This window comes from Ochotona princeps, chromosome 2 (genome assembly GCF_030435755.1).
Source record: "Ochotona princeps isolate mOchPri1 chromosome 2, mOchPri1.hap1, whole genome shotgun sequence".
NCBI lineage: Eukaryota > Metazoa > Chordata > Mammalia > Lagomorpha > Ochotonidae > Ochotona > Ochotona princeps.
This window is the reverse complement of record NC_080833.1, coordinates 107788544-107810002: the sequence shown is the minus strand read 5'-3', so window position 1 is coordinate 107810002 and position 21459 is coordinate 107788544. Positions and strand designations below refer to the sequence as shown.

Genomic DNA, 21459 nt, shown 5'->3' with positions numbered 1-21459 from the left:
ATAAATGGAATTGGAAGTGGGCAGCCCACACTTCTCTGCCCTTCCAGACCCACAGGAGACAGACATCAGACAGCTGGCAATAGAGAGCCTTTAATGAAATAGGAGTTGCAGGGTGGGATCGCTATTTTGCGCCCTGGGTGTGTGCTGAGGTGTGAGCAGGTGTGAGTGGGGTGAGGTGGTAACCGGGTGAAGGGCCAGGTCAGGTAGGGTGGGGATGGGGAGGAGAAGGGCGCCGCCCTTGTGGGCTATCTGCTCAACTGTTCTCCCAGAAGAAGTTGTTGCAGGCCACTGTGAGAGCAGCCACCAGCACCACGTACTCCTGGAAGTCCACCTCCCCGTCTCCATCCTCATCCAGCTCCTTCATCACCTTGTCGACAGCATCTGCATCCTTCTGGGCCTGTGGAGGGAGGAGAGAAGGGGAGGGAGGGAAGGGTCCGGCAGCAGGTCCAGGGCCGGCGGGGGCGGGGGGGATGCAGAACGGGGCAGAGAAGAGCAGGTTGGCAGAGCCTCAGCTAACTGTGGGTCTTCTCCCTCGCTCCCTCCAAGCTCTGTACACTCTCTTGTTGCTCTCAGGGTCTGTCCTTCACCTGGCAGAGCTGATGGTAATGTGAAGACGACGCCAAGCGTTGTCTCAAGTAATTCTAAGGCAAGTGGTGTGCGAAGAAACACACTGATCAGTGTGCCCAAAGTCACCCAGGTAGAAAGAGCAACAGGGCCAGAATTTGGATGTAGTGTGGGACAAGAGCTCAGAAGCGTGTCCCGAAGCACTTGCTTCTGCTGTGTAGTCCCTTAGCATCCTTTCCGTCTTCCTTCACCCCATCCAGCACGGCTCTTGGCTCGCTCTGCATACTTCTCTCTCCTGCTGTTTATCCAGACACTTGCTGCAAGAATGTCAGTATTTACCCCAATGATCTTCCCGGTGGGGGCTGGGGTGGGCATCCATGGCTTACGGGCACCTCTTTCAGAGAAGTGGATTGCTTCAGCCTGTTTAGTAATGTTCCAGAACCTTTTTTTTTTTCCTGGAGGACTCTGTGCATTTCCTGAAGTCTACAGTCTTTCTAGGCTGTACTGATGAATCTACAGAAGGCCTAGCCCTGAGTAGGTGATTTATAAACCAGACTGATCTGATTTCACCCGGGAGGAGTGGGAGAGACTGGAAGCACCCAGGAGAGAGGAGGGAGGTGGCTGGGGTAAGGTCGGGTGGGGTAGAGAGAGAGACCACAGGGAGGTGTCCGCTGCCTTCCCCCCTTCCCCTGCACTCCCTCCCTCCCCCATGCCCAAGTCTGTGCTCACGTCCAGGAAGCTGGAGAGCTCCGTCTGCAGCAGCTCCTTCAGCTCCTTCTTGCTCAGCTTGTACTTGTCCCCCTCCTTGCCCGAGTGGGCGTGGAACACGTTGATGAGGGTCTCCATCGCAGTCTCCAGCTCAGAGCCCATTGTGGCAATGAACCTACCCTCCCCACCCCCCGCCAGAGCGAGGCAGTGAGCTGTGGGCCAGGTCTAGGGTGACTGGGGTGTGCAAATGAGGAGAACCTTCAGGCCTGGCCTGGGTTCTGTGGCTCAAAAAAAAAAAAAAAAAAAAAAAAAAGCCTTGAGCTGGGAGTCCTGTTGCCACTTCCCAGAGAGCTGACACCGCAGGGAAACCCCGTCACACCTAGATGATCAGACCCGTGTTCTGTAACCCAGCCAGACAGCCAAGGATGGGCATGGAGACAAGAGCAGTAGGTGCTGGGTGGGCTCCAGGGGCCTGCAGTGGACATCTGCAGAGGCTGCTGGCTGCCGGGGCAGTGGCTGGGAGGGTGAGGCAGGCAGGATGCCCACAGGACTCATGCTGCTTCCTCTGGCTCTGGTTTCTGTTTTTGCCCTGATCCTTGCCTATGAAGTGCTGCGAAGCGCCTGCTATTTGGGGGTGGCCAGCTGGAGTCTTCTCTACAGCCCACTTCACCACCGCCCTGAGCAAGAAGTCAGTCTGGTCCTTTGGTGGGCCTGGTGGAAGAGTGGGTGGCAGCCCGAATGGGGGAGGCCCTGAGCTAGACCCCCTTTTTGGTCCTTAGGCTTGTGGCCTCATGAACAGGCCTTGGTGGCTTCTCTGGGGGCACACCTTCCATGACCGCCCCCACTTGACTCCTCTGCCAAATCGTCCCTCCTCTGGGATGGGGGATGGGAAGGGAAGGGAGGGAGGAACAGGCCAGCCTTGTCCCAAGATCCAGGGCTCACAAGGAACGGGAAGAGGCAGCCAGTAGGCCAGCTTGATTGATGTGGGGGCACTGAGCAGGGGCTTTGGTGCTAGTGTGTGTCAGGAAAGGAGAAGGGCTGAGTGCATGAGGGCCTGTGAGTTTGAGAGGCTGGGGTGGGGTGGGGACAGAAGAATGGAAGGGGCTGTTGAGAGGAGACTGCCAAGCCAGGGGGCCTCTGTCCCTTGGCCCTAGGGGGCAGCTCAGATGTCTCAGCTCAAGTGTCACCATCTTTTTCTGGGCCTGGGGGACTGGACCATGAATGGGTCCTGATCAAATGACACCCCAGTTCTTCAATGGGGCCCTTGTGAGTGTCACCTGAACTCTGGACATGAGAAGTGGTTGTCACAGAGACACAGGGGACATGGAACCCAAGCTGGTTCTGATGCAGGGGATAAGGGGGTGCCCAAGGGAGGGAGGCTGGTGGCTCAGTTACAGGTCCCATCCAGCGGGGGCCTGGGATTTCATGGCAGTTCAGAGAGGGCCTAAGGTCAGGGTAGAGAGGAAAACTGCAAGAGGAAGGAGTTAGGGGGAAAGGAGTCCAGGGTCTGTGCTGAGAACTGGAAATGAGTCAGGGGGACACTTGGGAAGGGAGGACTGGAAGGGGGCATAATCCTGAGGGCCCCTCTGCTTGATGCCCCATGGTGCATACCCTACCACCTCATCCTCCCTGGAAAGTGAGCTAGGAGCCAGAGACTGAGGTTGGTTGGAAGCCGGCAGAAACACCTGTTGTTCGGCTTGCTTCTTCTAACCCCTGGGAAGCCCAGGCCTGGCTGGGCCCCCTCCCTACTCCTGGGAGACTGAAGGGGCTTGGTAGGGGACCCAAGGGCTCATGTGGGAGAGGGCAACCTGCATCCTGTCTCACTTGCCTTCCCTCACCACAACCCAAAGCCCAGGTCTTCCCAAATGCTCCCCAACCCTCAGTGCACATGAATGCTGTGATGCCCAGGCTCTTGGACCCCCTCTCAAGCGCCCTCACCCTCATGGCAGGCCAGGCCCAGAGCCCAGCCCAAGTGGGGCAGGATACTCACCGTCAGTCTGGAGTGGGAGCAGGTTCCAGTTGGAGGCCCAAGGCTGTGAATGTGGCTCCTGGACTCTGCCGGACCTGTCTTCAGTCAGCCTTCCTCCGCCCACCCCTCCCTGCCAGCTCCACCCCTTGATGGACAGACAGTCCTGAGAGGCCAGGGGCCAAGAGTGGACACAGGCGCCCTCTGTCTCCCGGGCTGGAACAGGCTGCCCTGTGTCTTTGCCACCCCCCCCCCACGGTTGCCACCATTCTAGCCTTCTGCCCTCCTGCTGGGCCTTGGGGGTGGAGATGGGAAGGAGGTGGGACAAGAGCTTGGGCCGGGCTACTTGCAGGGTCTCAGCAGTGCCTGTCCCCTCAGCTGTGCAGCCCCTGAGGATTCTGCTGAGGGGGTGTCAGCCTACGGGGTCTCCCTGAGTGGATCCTTCAGCGAACAAGGAGTCTCCTTGAAGGGTTCTGGCTGGGGTGTCATTGAGAGATTCCAGATTCCAATCTGGGGTACCCGCACTCCCCACCCCTCCGCCATGGGGGCTGTCTCAGCCTGGGATGCCCCATTAGAGGTCTTGGACTCAGCGTCCTTTGGAGGAAGGGGGTCTCCCTGTGGAGCCATCACCTCCCCTGCCCTCCCCAGCCTGACCTGCACACTCGGGATTGGATGTAGGGGAATGGCACAGCGCTCCTCCTGTCCTTACCCCATCCCCCCACCCCCAGAGTCCTGGGACAGATATGCCCTAAGACCCCTGCTAAACGGGCTCTGCTCAGACACTGTGAGGCAGCGCCCTCCAGTGGGAGCAGGTGGGGCTGGGGGCAAGCCCGATAACACTGAGCGCCAGGCGTGATTGGGCGGTCCTCTCTTTCCAGAGACGACAGACAGCGGAAACTTGACCTCTGGGCTGGGGAGTGGCTCTTGCCTCCTGCCTGGTGCTTATAAACCTCAGCCCTGGGACGCCGCTCGCCGCACCCCAGCTCCCGGTCCCGGTGAGTTGCATTGCTCCACCCTCAGCCTTGCAGGAAGCTCGGGGTTCTTGGCGTCCCAGTTCCCTCCCTCAGAGCCAGCCACTCTGAGAGGGATTCAGGAAGTGGCTTTGGGAGACCCAGCTGTGTCCCCGCAGGAGTGTGTGTTGGGGAAGGGAGGATGTGCTGGATCTCAGAGGGAGGGGGGGCAGGCATGTCCCCTTCCCCGGGGGCTGTGAGCGGTGGTGCCAAGCCCTTGCAGGGCCTGGGAGTCGGTTCCAGGGCGGCTGTCACGGGGAGACTCTGCCCTGGAGGAGAGGGAGGAAGGGGGAGTGGAGAAGATGGGTCTGACCGCACGGAGCTAGCCCTAACCGCAGCTGGACGTATGCCAGACCCTGGGCTTCTCTGCAGGGAAGAGTGGCCTGGGTGAGTGAGGCCGGTGGCAAACAACAGCCTGTTGACCATTACAGGCTGGGCAGGGCTAGAAAGGGAGCTTACAAAGTGGCCGCCAGGCTCAGAGGACTCCAAAGAAACCCCTCCATCCCAGACTGAAAACCTCCTAGATAGAGGGGAGTCAGAGACAGAGAAAGAGAGAGAGAGAGAGAGAGAGAGAGAGAGAGAGAGAGAGAAGAGAGAACTCTGCTGGTTCACTCTCCAAAATGCTCCTAGCACGGAAGTCTGAGCCAGACTGAACTGACAGCTGCATGGGGTCTCCCACATGGGGGGCGGGAGCACAGCCACTTGTACTGTCACCTTGTCGCCTACTGTGGTCCCAGGGTGTGCATTAGCTGGAAGCTGGACTTGGAATCTCCTCTCTCTCTCTCTCTCTCTCTCTCTCTCTCTCTCTCACACACACACACACACTCAGATCTTCCATCCTCCAGTTCACTCTCCAAATGACCACAATGGCCAGGGCTGTGCCAGGCCAAAGGCAAGAGCCAGGAGTTTCTTTCAGGTCTCCCACGTGGGCACAGTGGCCCAAGCAGTGGGCCGTCTTCCATTGCTTTCTCAGGCGCATTAGGAAGGAGCTGGATTGGAAGTGGAGCCGCTGGAATGTTGGCACTGCAGACGGCAGCTTAAGCTACTGAGTCACAGCAGTGCCATCCCCCGATAGACAGTATCTCAGCTGCCGTATCAAATGCCTGCCCTAGGCTTGAGTATTTTAAAAATATCTACAGATGCAGAAGAGGTTTCTGGAACTGACCCCTGCCTCCATATGGACTAAGAGGTTGTTGCCTGGTGTCCTGTCCTTCCCTGTTTCCCCGTAATGCCCCTTTTGGGCAGAGGCCTGAGGAGGCAACACCACGGCAGGGGCACTGTGACTCCTGGGCCCCCCAGGCTCCCTGACTCTCCCTCTCTGCCCCTTCCTTGTCCTGCAGGTCAGCCCTGTGAAGTCATTGTCAGCAACAGCCCTGGGATCCTGATGGCAGCTGAGCCATTGACGGAGCTGGAGCTGGCCATTGAGACGGTGGTCACCACCTTCTTCACCTTTGCAGGGCAGGAGGGCCGGAAGGGCAGCCTCAGCGTCAATGAGTTTAAGGAACTGGTCACTCAGCAGTTGCCTCACCTGCTCAAGGTAGAGTCTGGCCCCTGGGACTAGGTTTTGTGAGGCAGTGATGACGGGGAAGCCAGATTGCCACGCTCCATAATGTGGCTGTAAGACTGTATATAGATGGTGTGTGTGTGTGTGTGCGCGCGCTGAGGGGACTAGATAAGCAAAGACCATGTTGGGACATATGGCATTGGGTTGCTGGGCTTTGTGCTGTCCCATCAGATGATGCAGTTGGGTTCCCTATCTGCTTCGTGCCTTCTTGGTTTCATTACCCCATCACAGGACTGAACCCAGAGCTAGCTTCCAGAAGATCACAGAGGCACAAGGCCAGGGGAATACCAAACTTGGGCCTGGCAGAAGGCAGTGACTTGTCCAGGGGCCAAGCGCAGCCAACTTCATGGAGTTACAGACTGTGCAGGAGGGCCTGCCAGGAGCACCAGTGACCACTGCCCATCCCTATGGGAATTCCTTCATAGGGACCCGGCAGAGCCATTGTTCCTCCTGCTCCACCAGAGGGCGTGGAATTTTAATGTCATTAGTATTGGATTTGCATATCATTCTAGGCTAGCAGTTTCTTCATGTTCTCTCTGAAAATTCTCAGGCACATAAAAGTGTGGGCATATGGGTTTTTATTTTTAAAATTTTGTTAGTTTATTTGAAAGAGAAAAAGAAAGACCTCCCATGGCTGGTTGAATCCCCAAATGGCCTCAATAGCCAAGGCTGGGCCAGGCTGAAGCCAGGAGCCCAGATCTCCCTCTAGGTCTCCCAGAGTTGAAGTACTTGGACCATCCTCTCCTGCCTTCCCAGGTGAATCAGCTGGATGCGACATGAAGCAGCTTACATGCCACTGGGTGCCTGCCCAGGGTTAAAGTGCTGCGCCTCCACAGCATGGGCCCCAGCCTCCCTTTGTGTTATTCCAGCGATCTTCCTTACTTGGCTCCTTTGCCCCAACCCCTCCCTGACTCACTGGGTCCTGTCATCTCATGATCCATCATTTCTGTGTCTTTAATTCTCTTCTTCCCAATTTGGGCCCCAGGGCTCCTCATTATAATCACTTCTTCAGCTCCCTTGGTTATCTGGAGAAATCTCAACCATGGATGAACCCAACATTCTGCCCATATTAACTTGCTGGCTAAATCCACTCTTCTGGAAGCAGGTATTTAATGCCTGGGTCCCCAAATTGCAGAACATGGGTTTAATTCCTGGCTCAGGCTTCTGACTCTGGGTTTCTCCAGCTGCAGACCCTGGGAGGAGGTGGTGATGGCTTAAGTGATTTGGTTCCTGCCACCCCCATGGGAGACCTCCATTGTCTGCAGGCTCCTGACTGCTTCTCCTGCCCAGCCTGGCTGTTGTGGATATTTGGGGAGTGAACCAGTGGCTAGAAGACCTCTCTCTCTGTCTCTTTCCTTCCCTCTCTACAATCTGCCTGTCCAATAAAGAAACAAATCTTTGGAAGAATCACATGTACAATCACAGACTGAAAGGGACCCTGAGCAGTGCCTGGCAGTTCTCCTACACTTCTCTGGCATTTTTGTGTCCCTGCTCTTGCAGGTGACTATTTCACAACTGGTCCTTCCTCTAGGGCACCTTTTCATGTCATCCGAATCCTGTCTCTTTTTTTTTTTTTTTTTTTTTTTTTTTTTTTAAAGATTTATTTTATTTTTATTACAAAGTCAGATATACTGAGAGGAGGAGAGACAGAGAGGAAGTGGAGCTGCCGGGATTAGAACCAGCAGCCATATGGGATCAAGGCGAGGGCCTTAGCCACTAGGCCACGCCGCCAAGCCCCGAATCCTGTCTCTTGAATCTTGCTACTCATCAGTAAAAGGCCCCCCATCTCGCCCTCCCTCCCTCCCTCCCTCCCACCCACCTTTCTTCCTTTGTTCCTTTCTTTCTCCCTCCCTTCCTTAGCTTTCCTTGCCTGCTCCCTTCCTCCTTTCTCCCTATCTTCCACTTTCTCCTTCCTTCCTTCCTTCCTTCCCTCATCTCCCCTTCTCTCCCTCCCTCCCTCCCTCCCTCCCTCTCTGCCTCCCTCCCTCCCTTCCTCCTAGCCCAGCTCTGTCTCTGCCCCTAAGACCAGTCCCCCCAGCTGGTGTCCTGGGTCCCATGGTCCACTGAAAGGCTGACCTCTCCCGCATCACTGCGTTTTCCTTCTCTGCTGGATCACTAGGATCAGTTTACCAGAGAGCTCTAATATCTCCCTTCAGAAAAACAAAGACAAAAGAAAGCCTCCCCTGACCCTGTGGCTGCCCCCACTCCGGCTGCGCGTTTCCGCTCTCCCTGACAGCCACGCTACTGACAGACAATGAGGGGCATTTATACCTCGTGCCAGCACTTTTCCTGTCTTGGCCAGAAGGCACATCCCCCCCAGGAGTTCACTGGGCTGGGGCCTGGTTTGGTTCAGATTTCTGCTCACACAGCAAACCCTCAGCATGGTCGGCTTGCAACCCCTGTGTGCTTTTTCCATGCTTGCTTTTCTTTCAGAACATGCTTTTCTACAACTTGGCTTTCTTAGGGTCACTGGAGGGTAGGTCCCATGAGGGAAGAGAGTGTACCCGCTGCACTCAGAGCAGGGTCTGCAGCGAGTAGGTCTTCAGGGAGATGTGAATACTACGTGTCTGGCCTGGCGGCGGTTCGACATACCTGCTGGCTGCTCAGAGTTCTGGGGGCTGCAAGTGTGAGGCCATGAGATCTAGGCCTGGGCTCCATTGAGTTCCAGGGGACAACATCTTTGGGTGAAGCCTACTGTCTTCTCATGGGCAAGGAAAGAATCCCTGTGGGCAAAAATCTCCTTCCTGAGAGCTCCACCCTCCTGTATTGATATCACCTCTTAGATGCTCTGCCTATTTGGCCGGCTGGGATTTCAACAGGAATAAGGGGGTAGCCACAAACATTTGGTAAACAGTGGGTGAGTACAATTGTAAAAAAGAAAAAAGGAAACCATTTTGGGCAAGTCAATAAATGAGAACATTAGAAAAATTCAGCTATGGTGCTGGTATCGTGGTGTAGTGTGTTAAGTTGCCGCCTGAGGTGGTGGCATTCCAATATGGGTGCGGGTTCCTGTTTTGGCTGCTCCGCTTCTGATTCTGCTCTCTGATAATGGGCTGAGAATGCAACAGAGGATGCTTCAAGTTCTTGGACCACTGTAGTTATATGAGAGACCCGACTGGAGTTCCTGGCTTGGGCTTGGTTCTATGCTGGTCGTTGCAACCACTTGGGGAATGAACCAGGAGGTGAAAGGTCTTATTCTCTCTCTCCCACCCTCTCTCACTGTAACTTTGACTTTATTTATTTGAAAGAGTTACAGAGAGAGAAGGCGGGGAGTAGGGAAATGTTCATTTGATTGACTCCTCGAAATGGCCATGATGGCTATGATTGAGCCAGATTGAAGCCAGGTTTTCTTTTGGGGGGTGGGGGTGGGGGTTTCTATGTGGGTTGCAGGGGTCCAAGCCCTTGGCCGTTCTCTGTTACTGTCCTGAGTACATTAGTGGGGAGCTGGATTGGAAATGAAACATCCGCGACCAAGCTCATGGCCAGATGGGACACTGATGCTGCAGGTGGTGGCATTCACCCACTGTGCCGCAGTGCCCATATGAACACGTCTCACATGCTTTTCTACAAGTAGATTTTTAAAAAAAGATTTTGTTAATTTTTATTGGAAAGTCAGATTTAGAAAGAGAAAGAGAGACACCACTGTCAGAGCTGAGCTGACCGGAAGCCAGGAGCCAGGAGCTTCTTCCAGGTCTCCTACACGAGTGCAGGGTCCCAAGGCTTTGGACCATCCTCCATTGCTTTCCCAGGCCACAAGCAGGGAGCAGCTGGGATATGAACCAGTGCCCATATGGGATCCCAGCAAGTCAAAGATTTACCCACTGAGCCACTGTGCCAAGCCCTCTACAAATAGCTTTTAATTTATTTTTTTTTAAATTTTTTTTTAAAGATTTATTTTTATTGCAAAGTCAGATATACAGAGAGAGGAGCAGAGACAGAGAGGAAGATCCTCTGTCCGATGACCCACTCCCCAAGTGAGCCGCGGCGCGCCGATGCGCGCCGATCCGAAGCCAGGAGAACCTCCCCCAGGACTCCCACGCGGGTGCAGTGTCCCAACGCACTGGGCCGTCCTCGACCGCTTTCCCAGGCCACAAGCAGGGAGGTGGATGGGAAGTGGAGCCGCTGGGATTAGAACCGGTGCCCACATGGGATCCTGGCGCGTTCAAGGCGAGGACCTTAGCCGCTAGGCCACGCCGCCGGGCCCACAAATAGCTTTTTAAAAAATGTAACAATGCATATAGGGTATTTTTCCCTTTAAAATGGCTCATTAAAAAATATTTATTGTATCTGTTCCATAGGTTAACCAAGTTTATGTAACCAATCTTTTATTTGATGAATACTGTATCCATTTTTTCCCCTTTTGCAAGCATTCTGGTTTGTGTATTTTTGCATACTTGGAGGAAATAATCATAGAGGATAAGGGTCTGGCAGTTGAGCTTCCCAGAAAAGTTACACCAGCTTACACAGCCACCACTGTGCACATGCTTACCCAGAGTAGGTATTGTCATTTTTTAAAAAAGATTTATTTTATTTTTGTTGGAAAGTGAGGCATGTAGAGAGGAGGAGAGACAGAGAAGATCTTTTGTCCACTGATTCACTCCCCAAGCGGCCACAACGGCTGAAGCTGAGTCAACCTAAAGTCAGGAGCCCAGAGCCTCTTCCGGGTCTCTCACTTGGGTTCAGGGTCCCAAGGCTTTGGGCCGTCCTCAACTGCTTTTCAAGGCCACAAGTAGAGATTTGGATGGGAAGCGGGGCAGCTGGGATTAGAACCAGCACCCATATGGGATCCTGGTGGGTGCAAGACTTTAGCGCTTAGGCTACCACGCCGGACCCTGTCAACTTTTTAAATTGCTAATGTTATATGTGAAAATGCTATGTTTTTCTGACTTACGCTTCTTTAATTCTGAGTCAAGTGAAACATTAAAAAAAATATTGTTAAATAGTTGATTTATGAGAGACAGAGAATGAGACACAAAGCCATACACTCTAATCTGGAACACAGGTGTGCCCGCTGGTGTCTCAGATGCAATGCCAAATGCCGTTCTCCCCGAATATTTCTGATGGACATTTGTGTTGCCTTTCCTGTCCACTGCCTCTTCATGTCTTTGATCAAAGAGTCTTCCTACTGATTCCCTAGACTTCTTTGTAGAATAGGGAAATGAGCCTTTTGTTTGCTACGTGTGCTGCAAATATTTCCCCTTAGTTTGCCCTTTGGTTTGGGACTTTGTTTTTGGTAGTTTTGGCCATATGAAATGCAAAGCAATGGCAGAAGTTTAACTTACTTATTTAATTGAATGGCAGAGAGGAGAGACATCTTCCATTTTCTGGTTTATTTCCCAAATGCCTGCAACAGCCTGACTGGGCCAGGTGAAGCCAGGAGCCTGGGGCTTAACCTGGGTCTTTCACATGATTGGCAAGGATACAGGTATTTGAGTTCTGGCCTGCTGTCTCCCAGGGCATACATTAGTGGTACTGCTGGGTAAGCTGCCACTTAGAATGCCCACATAACTAATTGGAGTGCAAGTTTAAAGCCTGCCACCCTCACCCACCTTTCTTTCTTTCTTTCTTTCTTTCTTTCTTTCTTTCTTTCTTTCTTTCTTCCTTCCTTCCTTCCTTCCTTCCTTCCTTCCTTCCTTCCTTCCTTCCTTCCTTCCTTCCTTCCTTTTTCTTTCTTTCTTTCTTTCTTTCTTTCTTTCTTTCTTTCTTTCTTTCTTTCTTTCTTTCTTTCTTTCTTTCCTTCTCTCTTTCTTAATATTTATTTTTATTGGAAAGGCAGAAAGAAAAAGAGATAGGGAGAATCTTCCATCCACTGGTTTACTCCCAGATGGCCACAGTGGCTAGAGCTGAGCTGATCTGAAGCCAGGAGCCAGGATCTTCTTCTAGGTCTCCCTGTGTAGGTGTAGGGACCAAGCACTTAGATCACCCTCTGCTTCTTTCCTAGTCTATAAGCAGGAAGCTGGATCAGAAGTGCAGCAGCCAGGCCTCGAACACGGGGCTGCTAGCACTGAAGGTGGAAATTTAGTATGGTATGCCATGGCACCAGTCCCACACCCTCACTTTTGATCCAGTTCTTGCTAATGCATCCCGAGAAGGCAACAGGTAAAGGCTCAAGTTCTTGGGTCCCTGCCATAAATGTGGGAGACCTGGATCAAGTTTCTGGCTCCTGGCTTCAGCCTGACGCAGCTCTGGCTTTTCTGGGCATTTGGAGAGTAAACTAGTGGATGAAAGGGCTCCCTCCACTCCTTTTCAAGTAGATGAATGAATCCATAAATGAGCATTAAATATCTGCATAGTTTTATTAATTTTTTTTTTTTATTTAAAGACAGAGTTACAGAGAGAGAAGAGACAAAGGAGAGAGAAGTCTTCCATCCTCTGGTTCACTCCCAAAATGACCACAAAGGTGGAGCTGAAATGATCCGAAGCCAGGAGCCAGGGCTTCTTCCAGGTCTCTCATGTGGGTTTATGGTCCCAAGGCTTTGAGCCAGCCTCTCTTAGGCCATTAGCCGGGAGGTGAATCGGAACTGGAATAGCCAGGACTCAAATCAGTGCCCATATGGGATACCAGCACAGCAGGTAGAGGCTTAGCTTTATGTATCATAACGCTTTCCCCTAAAAAAAAAAATTAAGACGTTTATTTTTATTGGAAAGACAGGTCTATAGAGAGAAGGAGAGACAGAGAGAAAGATCTTGCATTTGCTGCTTTACTCCCCAGGTGGCTGCAATGGCCAGAGCTAAGTCAATACGAAGCCAGGAGCCAAGAACTTCTTCTGGGTCTCCCATGCTGGTGCAGAGTCCCAGTGTTTTGAGCCATACTCTACTGCTTTCCCAGGCTACAAGCAGGCAACTGGAAGGGAAATGGAGCAGCCATAATATGAACTGGTATTCATATGGGATGCTGGTGCATGCAAGGCAAGGACTTTAGCTACTAGGCTACCGTGCCGGGCCCCACATTTTCTTTTATATTCTTGCAGTGTAGCACAAAATATACTTGGTTTTTGCTCAGTGAGTTTGCTGAGTGACAGCAGGGCCTGTTATTGTTCTTCGTCATTAGCCCCCTTTAATCACATCTATGTGTGTTTTAAATATTTATTTGTTTTTATTGAAAAGATAGAATTACGGAGGAAAGACAGAAAGAAAAATCTTCTGTCAGCTGTTTCACTCCTCAGAAGGCTGCAATGTCTGGAGCTGAACTGATCTGAAGTCAGGATCCAGGAGCTTCTTCTGGGTGTCCCATGCAGGTGCAGGGTCCCAAGGCTCTAGGCTGTTCTCTACTGCTTTCCCAGGCCACAAGCAGGGAGCCGGAAGGGAAATGGAGCCGGGAGCCGTGACACGAACCAGCGTCTATATGGGATCCCAGTGCCTGCGGGTGGTTGATTAGCCAAATGAATCATTGTGCTGGACCCATTTTTTGTGCATCATTCTTTCTTTTTAAAAAAGATTTATTTATTTTATTTGAAAAGTGGAATTGCAGGGAGGTCTGTAGGGAGAGAAAGATCTTCCATTGGCTGGTTCACTTCCCAAATGGCTGGGAAGCTGGATTTCCATCCAAAGCTAGGAGTCAGGAGCTTCTTCTGGGTCTCATATGGCTTCAGGGCCACAAGTTAAGAACCATTCTTTTTTTATATATATAATTTTTTTGACAATTTTTACATAGTTAATTACGACACAAAGGTTCAAGGGCTACAGGAAAGTGGGTAAGACCACTATTTCCACATTGGTTTTTTTTTTTTTTTCTGTATCTGGGGTAAAGGGGGAGACAAAGGGAGAAGCCCCACCCAGTCTCCCACCCACCCCAGGTCCCTGACATAGGGCATGCTCCGAGGATCTTGCTCAAGTGGTTTTGAGAGTACAACAGCTATGAATTGCTGCCAATCTCACCATTCCAAGCACGAAGAAGTCGCTGCAGAATCCACGGATTGACATAGTCCATCTTAGAGTATCCGTTTGTCCAGTTTTTCACTGCCAACATATGGCTGGGGTAGTTGATTGATTTGTTTTGTCCTCTGCTGTGATGCTAGGTGTCCTTTGCAGGTTCTGATAGACTGCTATATCCTCCATGTGCAGCTGGTTATGCTGTCCACTGCTCTGTCAGAGCCTCTGGGGAGGCTCAGCTCTGGCACTTGCACTCCATGGCAGACCATGGAACCTATAGTTCTCTTCATGGTTGGGGTCTGAGCCCAGCAGTTCGATTGGGGAGATCCCCAAAGAAACTTTGTCTGAGGTGATCCCAGATCAGATTCTTGTGTGTACTTTTAAGTACAGAGCCCGGTACATTCTATCGCCCCAATCAGCTGGTGGTTGCAATTGCTGCGTTGGTTCTGTTTCCAGCCCTGTCTTCCACTAGAACCAATGGGTGTTACAGTCTAGCCTGATTCTGCTCAGCACACACTTGGCCCTCACATAAACCAGTGGGAGCTGCAGCCTAGTCAGAGCTACCCACAATAACCCCCACCAGGCCCGCCCCCCTGCCTTGGTTCCCGTGCTTGCCAGTATGTGCAGCAGACTAGTCCGGTCTGTCCCACATCCCATTCAGAAAAACCATTTTTAACTGCTCTCCCAGACCACTATCAGAGGGTTGGATTGGAAGTGCAGCAGCCAGGACCTGAACAAGCACCTGCATGTGATGATGGTTCCACAGGTGGAGGCTGCACTTACTATACCACAGCACCGGCCCTTGCAGCAGTTTGCTCACAGTAGTGAAACTCAGGTTATGTGGGAAAGGTAAATACAACTAGTGCTGTTTAAATATGTCTTTTTTTCCTTATAACTTTTTCTTTGTATTTTCAGTACTTTTTTCATGTTAATGTAATATTAATACAAAGAACAGATGCAGTGTAGCTCATAGACGCAGTTCTGAGAATAGAGTTACACACCTGTGTGTTTGCTAATGTGGTGACTCAGCGGGGGTTCCATAGCCTTGGAATGGGTCTGGTAACCTGAATGGCCAGGTACTAAAGGTTGGGGCTTTCAACTCACTCAGGAACCTTCGGAAGGGGGCAGGGCTGGGCTTGGAGCTCAGGGCAGAACTCCCTGGACTCAGCAGATTTGGAGGGATCATGGGTGGCTACCACATGAGTGGGAGAGGACTGGGTGGGAGAGAGCTGGGAGCAAGTTGCAGCCTGCAGCTAGAGTCTGGCATCTCAAGTGGGGGCCTGAGGAATCTAGGTGGGGAGTGTCAGAACTGATCCCTGGTTGGTGGCTGCTGAAGAACTGCTTGGGGTGGGAAAAAAATCACATTACTACAGGTGTTAAAAGTATCCTGTGGGGACCAATGGAGGAGGGCACTTTTTGAATTTTTATATATATATATATATATATATATATATATATATATATATAAATAAATAAATAAATAAATACACACACACACATATATATAGTTAGTTAGTTAGTTAGTTAGTTAGTTAGTTAGTTAGATTCACAATGAGAAGGAGAGACAGAAAGATCATCCATCTGCTGGTTCACTTCCCAAAGAGCTGCATGCAGAGGCTAGAGCTAGGAGTTTCTTTTGGATCTCCCACACGGTTGCAGGGTCCCAAGACTTTGGGCCATCCTCTACTGCGTTCTAGGCCACAGGCAGGGAGCTGGATGGGAAGGGAAGTGGAGCAGCTGGGACATGGACCAGTGCCCATATGGGATCCTGGCGCATGCAAGGTGAGGACTTTAGCCACTAGGCTACTGTGCCAGGCCCTAAAAATTTATTTTAAAAACTTTTTACTTGAGGGTCCAGCAGCTAAAATCCTCGTCTTGCAAATGCCAGGATCCCATATGGGTACCAGTTCATTTTCCAGCTGCTCCATTTCCCATCCAGCTCCCTGCTTGTGGCCTGGGAAAGCAGTCAAGGACGGCCCAAAGATTTGGGACCCTGTGCCAGCATGGGAGACCCAGAAGAAGCTCCTGGCTCCTGATTTAGGATTGGCTCAGCTCCAGCTGTTGTGGCCACTTGGGGAATGAATCAGTGGATAGAAGACCTCTCTCACTGTCTCTCTGTTTGTAAATCTTCCTTTCCAATATAAATAATTAAAACATTATTATTATTTTACTTGAAAGGTAAAGTTACACATAGAAAAGTAGAGATGCAAAGAGAGATCTTCTATCTACTGATCCACTCCTCAGATGTCTGTGGTCACTGCCGCCGAGCTACCCTGAAGCCAGGAGCCAGGAGCTTCTTTTAGGTTTCCTGTGTGAGTCCAGGGAACAAAGGACTTGGACCATCCTGCGCTGATTTCCTGGGCCATAAGGAGGGAGCTGGATGGGAAGTGGAGTAGCCGGGAATCAAATGGGTGCCCTTGTGGGATGCTGGCACCACAGTTAGAGCCTCAGCCTACTGTGCCATGGTGCCATCCATCCCTGAATTAATTTTAAATACAATCTTTCTCATTGTGTGGTCTAACTGGCTAACATACTACTAAGAATTATTGATTTTTTAAAAAGATTTATTTATTTTTATTACAAAGTCAGATATACAGAGAGGAGAGACAGAGGGGAAGATCATCCATCCGATGATTCACTCCCCAAGTGAGCCACAACGGGCTGGTGCTGTGCCGATCTGAAGCCAGGAACCAGGAACCTCTTCCGGGTCTCCCTCGTGGGTGCAGGATCCCAAAGATTTGGGCCATCCTCGACTGCTTTTCCAGGCCACAGGCAGGGAGCTGGAGGGAAGTGGAGCTGCCAGGGTTAGAACTGGTGCCCCATGGGATCCTGGCGTGTTCAATCAAGGATTTTAGCCACTACGCCATGCCGCCGGGCCCAGAATTATTGATTTTTGGGTATTAATATTATAGCCATACATTATATAATTTCTACTAGTTTTTGTGAGGGAGAGCGTTTTAGTCAGACAGTCTGGTTCAAATAATACAGGTTTTGGGTTACAGCTTGTCACTTTTGGTTAGCTATTAAATCTTTCTTACCTTCATTTTCTTTTTTTTTTTTTTGTGAAATGGGCTCATCATACTACCTTTTTATTGGATTAGTGGTGCATTTATTAAAATCAACATTTTAATGCATTTATTTTATTAATTTGAGGGACAGAGTTAAGGGGAGAGGGGAGGGGGAGAGAAAGAGAGAAAGGGAGATATGTATCTTCCATTCAGAGTTCACTTCCCATTGACAGTTGACTCAACAGCTTGGCCGACTGAAGCCAGAAGCCAGGAGCTTCTTCTTGTGTGTGCATGAGTCTAAGTAAGTGGGCCATTTTCTGCTGCTTTCCAGACACATTAGCAGGGGGCTGGACCAGAAGTGGAGCCAACCGGGGCCAAGGTGATGGTACAGCAAGGTAATGCTTCACCGTGTGGCACTGGAATTCCATATGGGTGCCACTTTGTGTCCTGGCTGCTCCACTTCCCACTTGGCTCCCTTCTTATGGCCTGGGAAGGCACCAGGGGATGGCTTAAAGCCTTGGGACCCTGCACCCATGTGGGAGACCCAGAAGAAATTCCTGGCTTCAGATCAGCTCAGCTCTGGCTATTGTGGGCATTTTATGAGTGAATTAGTTGTTGGAAGGTCTTTTCTATCTACCTTTCAAGTAAAAATACATAAAGCTTTAAAAAACAAAAGCAAAAATGTGAAACAACTGGGACTCCAACTGGTGTTCATACAGGATGCTGGTGTCATAGATGGTAGCTTTATCCACTATGCCACAATGCTGGCCCCTCAAGCCAATATGAATTGAGCACCATGTTGTGTCCTGTTACTGGCCTAGACTTTTTTTAAAGTTATTTTTTAATAATCTTACTTAGTTGATTAGGGTACAAAGGGTCAAGGGCTACAGGGTGAAAGTGGGTAATACCATTGTTTCCACACTAATATTATCATTTTTTCCCTGTATCTGGGGTCAGGGGAGAAACAAAGGGAAAAGCCCCACCCAGCCTCCCACCCATCCCAGATCCCCAATGTGAGGCACGCTCCGAGGGTTCTGCTCAAGCAGTTTTGATAGTTCAACAGCTCTAAATTGCTGCCAGTCTCGCCGTTCCAATAGTAGTGGAACCTATTCAGAGTCCACAGGCTGACGTAGTCTCTTCATGGTTGGGGTTCTGAGCTCAGCAGTTCAGTTGAAGGGATCTCCAAAGAAACTTCATCTGAGATGTTCCCAGACCTGATTCTTGCGTGAGTTTACTAGTACAGGGTCCAACACTGTCTGTTGTGCTAATCAGCTTATGCACATGCTGGTTGTTGCAATTGCTGGGTCAGTTCTGTTTCCAGCCCTGTCTTCCTCGTGAACCAATGAGAGTTGTAGTCCAGCTTGATCCTACCCACTTCATACTCGGTCCTCACACAAACCAGTGGGAGCTGCAGCCTAGTTGGGGCGACTCCCCATAACCCCATCAGGCCTGCCCCCTACCCTAGTTCTCGTGCTTGCCAGTATGTACCGCAGGCTTGTCCAGTCAGTTCCACACCCCATTTAGCTCTCATACATGTCAGTGGGCATTGAAGCCTAGTTCAACCCAACCAACCCTACTATCCAGCCCACACACGTACTGGTGGGTACCTTTCTGTCTAGCCACCCCTGCCCTTGTCCTGGTTTTTGTGCTGTCCAGTGAGAGTGGTAACCCCGAGCGGCCTAGACTTTGAGTTACAGTGATAAACAACCATCTGCGGCATGCTGGACACTGTTCTCCCAGGCATTGGGATTGCAGTGGTGAATAGGAGAGTCAAGGGCCCTGTGCTCATAGAGCTTTTACTTCTAGTGGATTGTGAGGACCAAGTGAAATAAAGTGTATCATGTGTATGGTACAGAACCTGAAATGACAGTTAGGAATGGCTATATCAGGCAATCTCACTTTCACCGGCAGTTGCTTGTTTACAGTATTTTATTATTTTTATTTTATTTTTTATTGGAAAAATAGATATACAAAGAAAAGGAGAGACAGACAGAAAGATCTTCCATCTGCTGCTTCACTCCCCAAGTGGCCACAGTGGCTAGAGCTGAGCTGATCTGAAGCCAGGAGCCAGGAGCTTCTTTGCAAGTACAAGGTCCTAAAGCCTTGGGCCATCCTGAATTGCTTTCCCAGACCACAAACAGGGAGCTGGATGGAACATGAAGCAGCTGGGACATAAACTGGTGTCCATACGGGATCCTGGTGGATGCAAGGTGAGGATTTAGTCTCTATGCTATTGTGCTGGGCCCTTATTTTATGTTTAAAAACGTATCTCTTTATTTGAAAGGCAGAATTTGAGAGAGAGAGATCTTCCACCTGCTGGTCTGCTTCCTAAATGTCTTGACTAGGCCATTCCCTAAAAGAGAACCAGACTGAAGCCAGGACCCTGGGAACTCCATCTAGAGTTCATGTAGATGGTAGAGGCCGAGCTCATTGGGCTAGCTTCTGGCACATCAGCAGAGAGCTGGATTGGAAGTGGAACAGCCAAGTTTGAATTGGCACTTGTAGGCATGCCAGTGTCGAAGACCATTCTGTGATGCAATGCTGGTCCTGCTTTCTTATTTTTTATTTTATTTGAAAAGAAGACACACATAGGCAGGCAGACACACACACACACACACACACACACACACACACACACACACACGACGTCTCCCATCTGCTGGTTCAGGATCCCAGCTGCTCACAGCAGCTAGGACTAGGGCAGACTGAAGCCTATAGAGAAGGAACATCAACCCAGGTCTTCCATGTGGGTGGCAGAGCACTAACTGCTCGAACCATGGCCTGCTGCCTCCAGGGTGCGCATCAGCAGGAAGCTGGAATTGGAAACCAAAGGAAGACTGGAACCCAGATATCCTGGAATGGGATATGGACATCTCAAGTGGTGTCTTAGCCACTCTGCCAAATGCTGGCCCCTAAGCTTCTGTTTCTGTCTCCTCAGGATGTGGGCTCCCTGGATGACAAGATGAAGAGCTTGGATGTGAATCAGGACTCGGAGCTCAAGTTCAACGAGTACTGGAGACTCATTGGGGACCTGGCGAAGGAAATCAAGAAGGAGAAGATCCTGGAAATCCGGAAGAAGTAAAGCCAGTTGGCTGGGATGGGGGGCGGGCAGGCAGGCCTGTGTGTGAGGGCACCTGGTAGAACCCCACTCCTCCCAAATAAAGCTTCCATTTGGAACTCAAACGCTTCTTGTTCACACAACACTTGGGTGTCATATACCCTGTGACACATTGGCAGTGGGTGCTCAGTGAATAAACGATCACATCTCCCTTTTTAAAAGATATTGATTTATTTTTGATTGTTGATTTAATTTTATTGGAAAGGCAGAATTATAGACAGAAATGAAAGAGGCATAGTGAGTGATATTTCCTGTGTGCTGGGTCACTCCCCAAACGGCCACACAGCTATAGCTGAATTGGTCCAAAGCCAGGAGCCAGGAGCTTCTTCTGGGTCTCCCACACAGGTGCAGGGTCCCAAGGCTTTGGGCTGTCCTCCACTGCTTTGCCAGGTCACAAGCAGGGAGCTGAATGGAAATGGAGCAGCTGAACTTGAACTGGTGCCCACAGGTACAGGCTTAGTTTGTGATGCTGTGTTGTACAGTAGATGCTTATTAGTAATTAAGTGGTCCATGAATGATTACATGAATGATAGAGACATATCTGGAGTGTGTGAGGTACCAGGGTGTGGTGGGGGTCTTGGAAGTCTCTGGCCAGTAGACACCCTGGCAGGCAGGTGGGGATGTGGCATGGCACACTTAACAGTGAATTACCAGAGACAGATCAGAAGGGTTTGTGTCCGTTTATTGGCAACCAAATACAAGCTTATATATGATGAGGCAGGGAAGATAAATTTTGGGGGAGCAACAGCAATTCTATAGGGTATGAGTTCATATGATGTATTACATACCTAGCCAATCAACCTAAAGGTCACATACATGTCTGGTGGTCCTGTACATTGCTGGGTGGCGCTGTGTAATCCACCTATAACCTGAAGTTGTTCACAAAAAATGGGTTTTAGGTAGGTGTAGGTGGGGGAAACAGGTGACCCAGTTATCAGACGAGGTAGACAGGAGAGGGAAATGTGCCTGGGGCCCTGGCCTCCTGCCAACTGCTATAGGCCAAGGCTGGGGGCCTCTGGGTGTGTGCAGAGTCCAAGGAGCCTCTAGGAGCGTGCTGAGTCCTGGGGGACCTCTACGTATGCACCAGATTTGTGGTGTCTTAAGGTAAGGACGTGGCCTGCGGACCTCCAGATGCCTGTGTAGTTCTGGGGGTTTTCAGGCATATGCTGAGTGCCAAAGTCAGGGGGTGGGGTGAGGGTCTGAGGGTGCGGGGGAATGGGGTATGTGTGTGTATATGTGTGCGTTGGGGGGTCTCTAGGCTTATCTGAAGCCATGGCATTTCTAGGCGTCTTCCGAGGCTCCATTAAGTCTGGCCCTTAGCATAGGCCAGTTAGGCTGAACCCTAACCCCGGGGGCCTTGGGGGTCAGCCACACAGCCTTGCTCCCCATTCTTTGGTTCTTGGGGTTCATCCTGTGGGTGATTACGACAGCAGTGGGCATGTGCTGAGGGCTGACTGGGAGCTGCGTGCAGCACTAAGCTTGCTCCTCTGTATTTTAGTTAACTCTCAGAACCCTTTGAATGGGGATCCTTTTTCTCTTTTTTTCTCTCCACACTGGGGAGAAGCCCTACAAGTGCACTGAGTGCAGCAAAGACTTCAACAACAATTCCCACTTCAGCACCCACTGCAAAGCCCACACAGCTGGGAAGG

The 21459-nt window shown here is 50.8% G+C and overlaps 2 protein-coding genes across 2 annotated transcripts; one reads left to right on the top strand and one right to left on the bottom strand.

Annotated features, from left to right (window-relative positions):
- Positions 1 to 70: 70 nt before the first annotated feature.
- On the bottom strand, positions 71 to 3911 carry S100A1 (S100 calcium binding protein A1). Its single transcript, XM_004588932.4, has 4 exons — positions 3893 to 3911; positions 3263 to 3327; positions 1294 to 1447; positions 71 to 397 (listed from the first exon to the last, which is right to left on the bottom strand). The coding sequence occupies exons 3-4, from the start codon at positions 1432 to 1434 to the stop codon at positions 254 to 256; spliced, it is 285 nt and encodes a 94-aa protein (XP_004588989.1). The 5' UTR covers positions 1435 to 1447; positions 3263 to 3327; positions 3893 to 3911; the 3' UTR covers positions 71 to 253.
- A 205-nt stretch (positions 3912 to 4116) lies between these two features.
- Positions 4117 to 19875, top strand: S100A13 (S100 calcium binding protein A13). The gene is made up of 3 exons (XM_004588931.3): positions 4117 to 4233; positions 5589 to 5785; positions 19631 to 19875. The coding sequence occupies exons 2-3, from the start codon at positions 5633 to 5635 to the stop codon at positions 19772 to 19774; spliced, it is 297 nt and encodes a 98-aa protein (XP_004588988.1). The 5' UTR covers positions 4117 to 4233; positions 5589 to 5632; the 3' UTR covers positions 19775 to 19875.
- The last annotated feature ends 1584 nt before the right edge of the window (positions 19876 to 21459 follow it).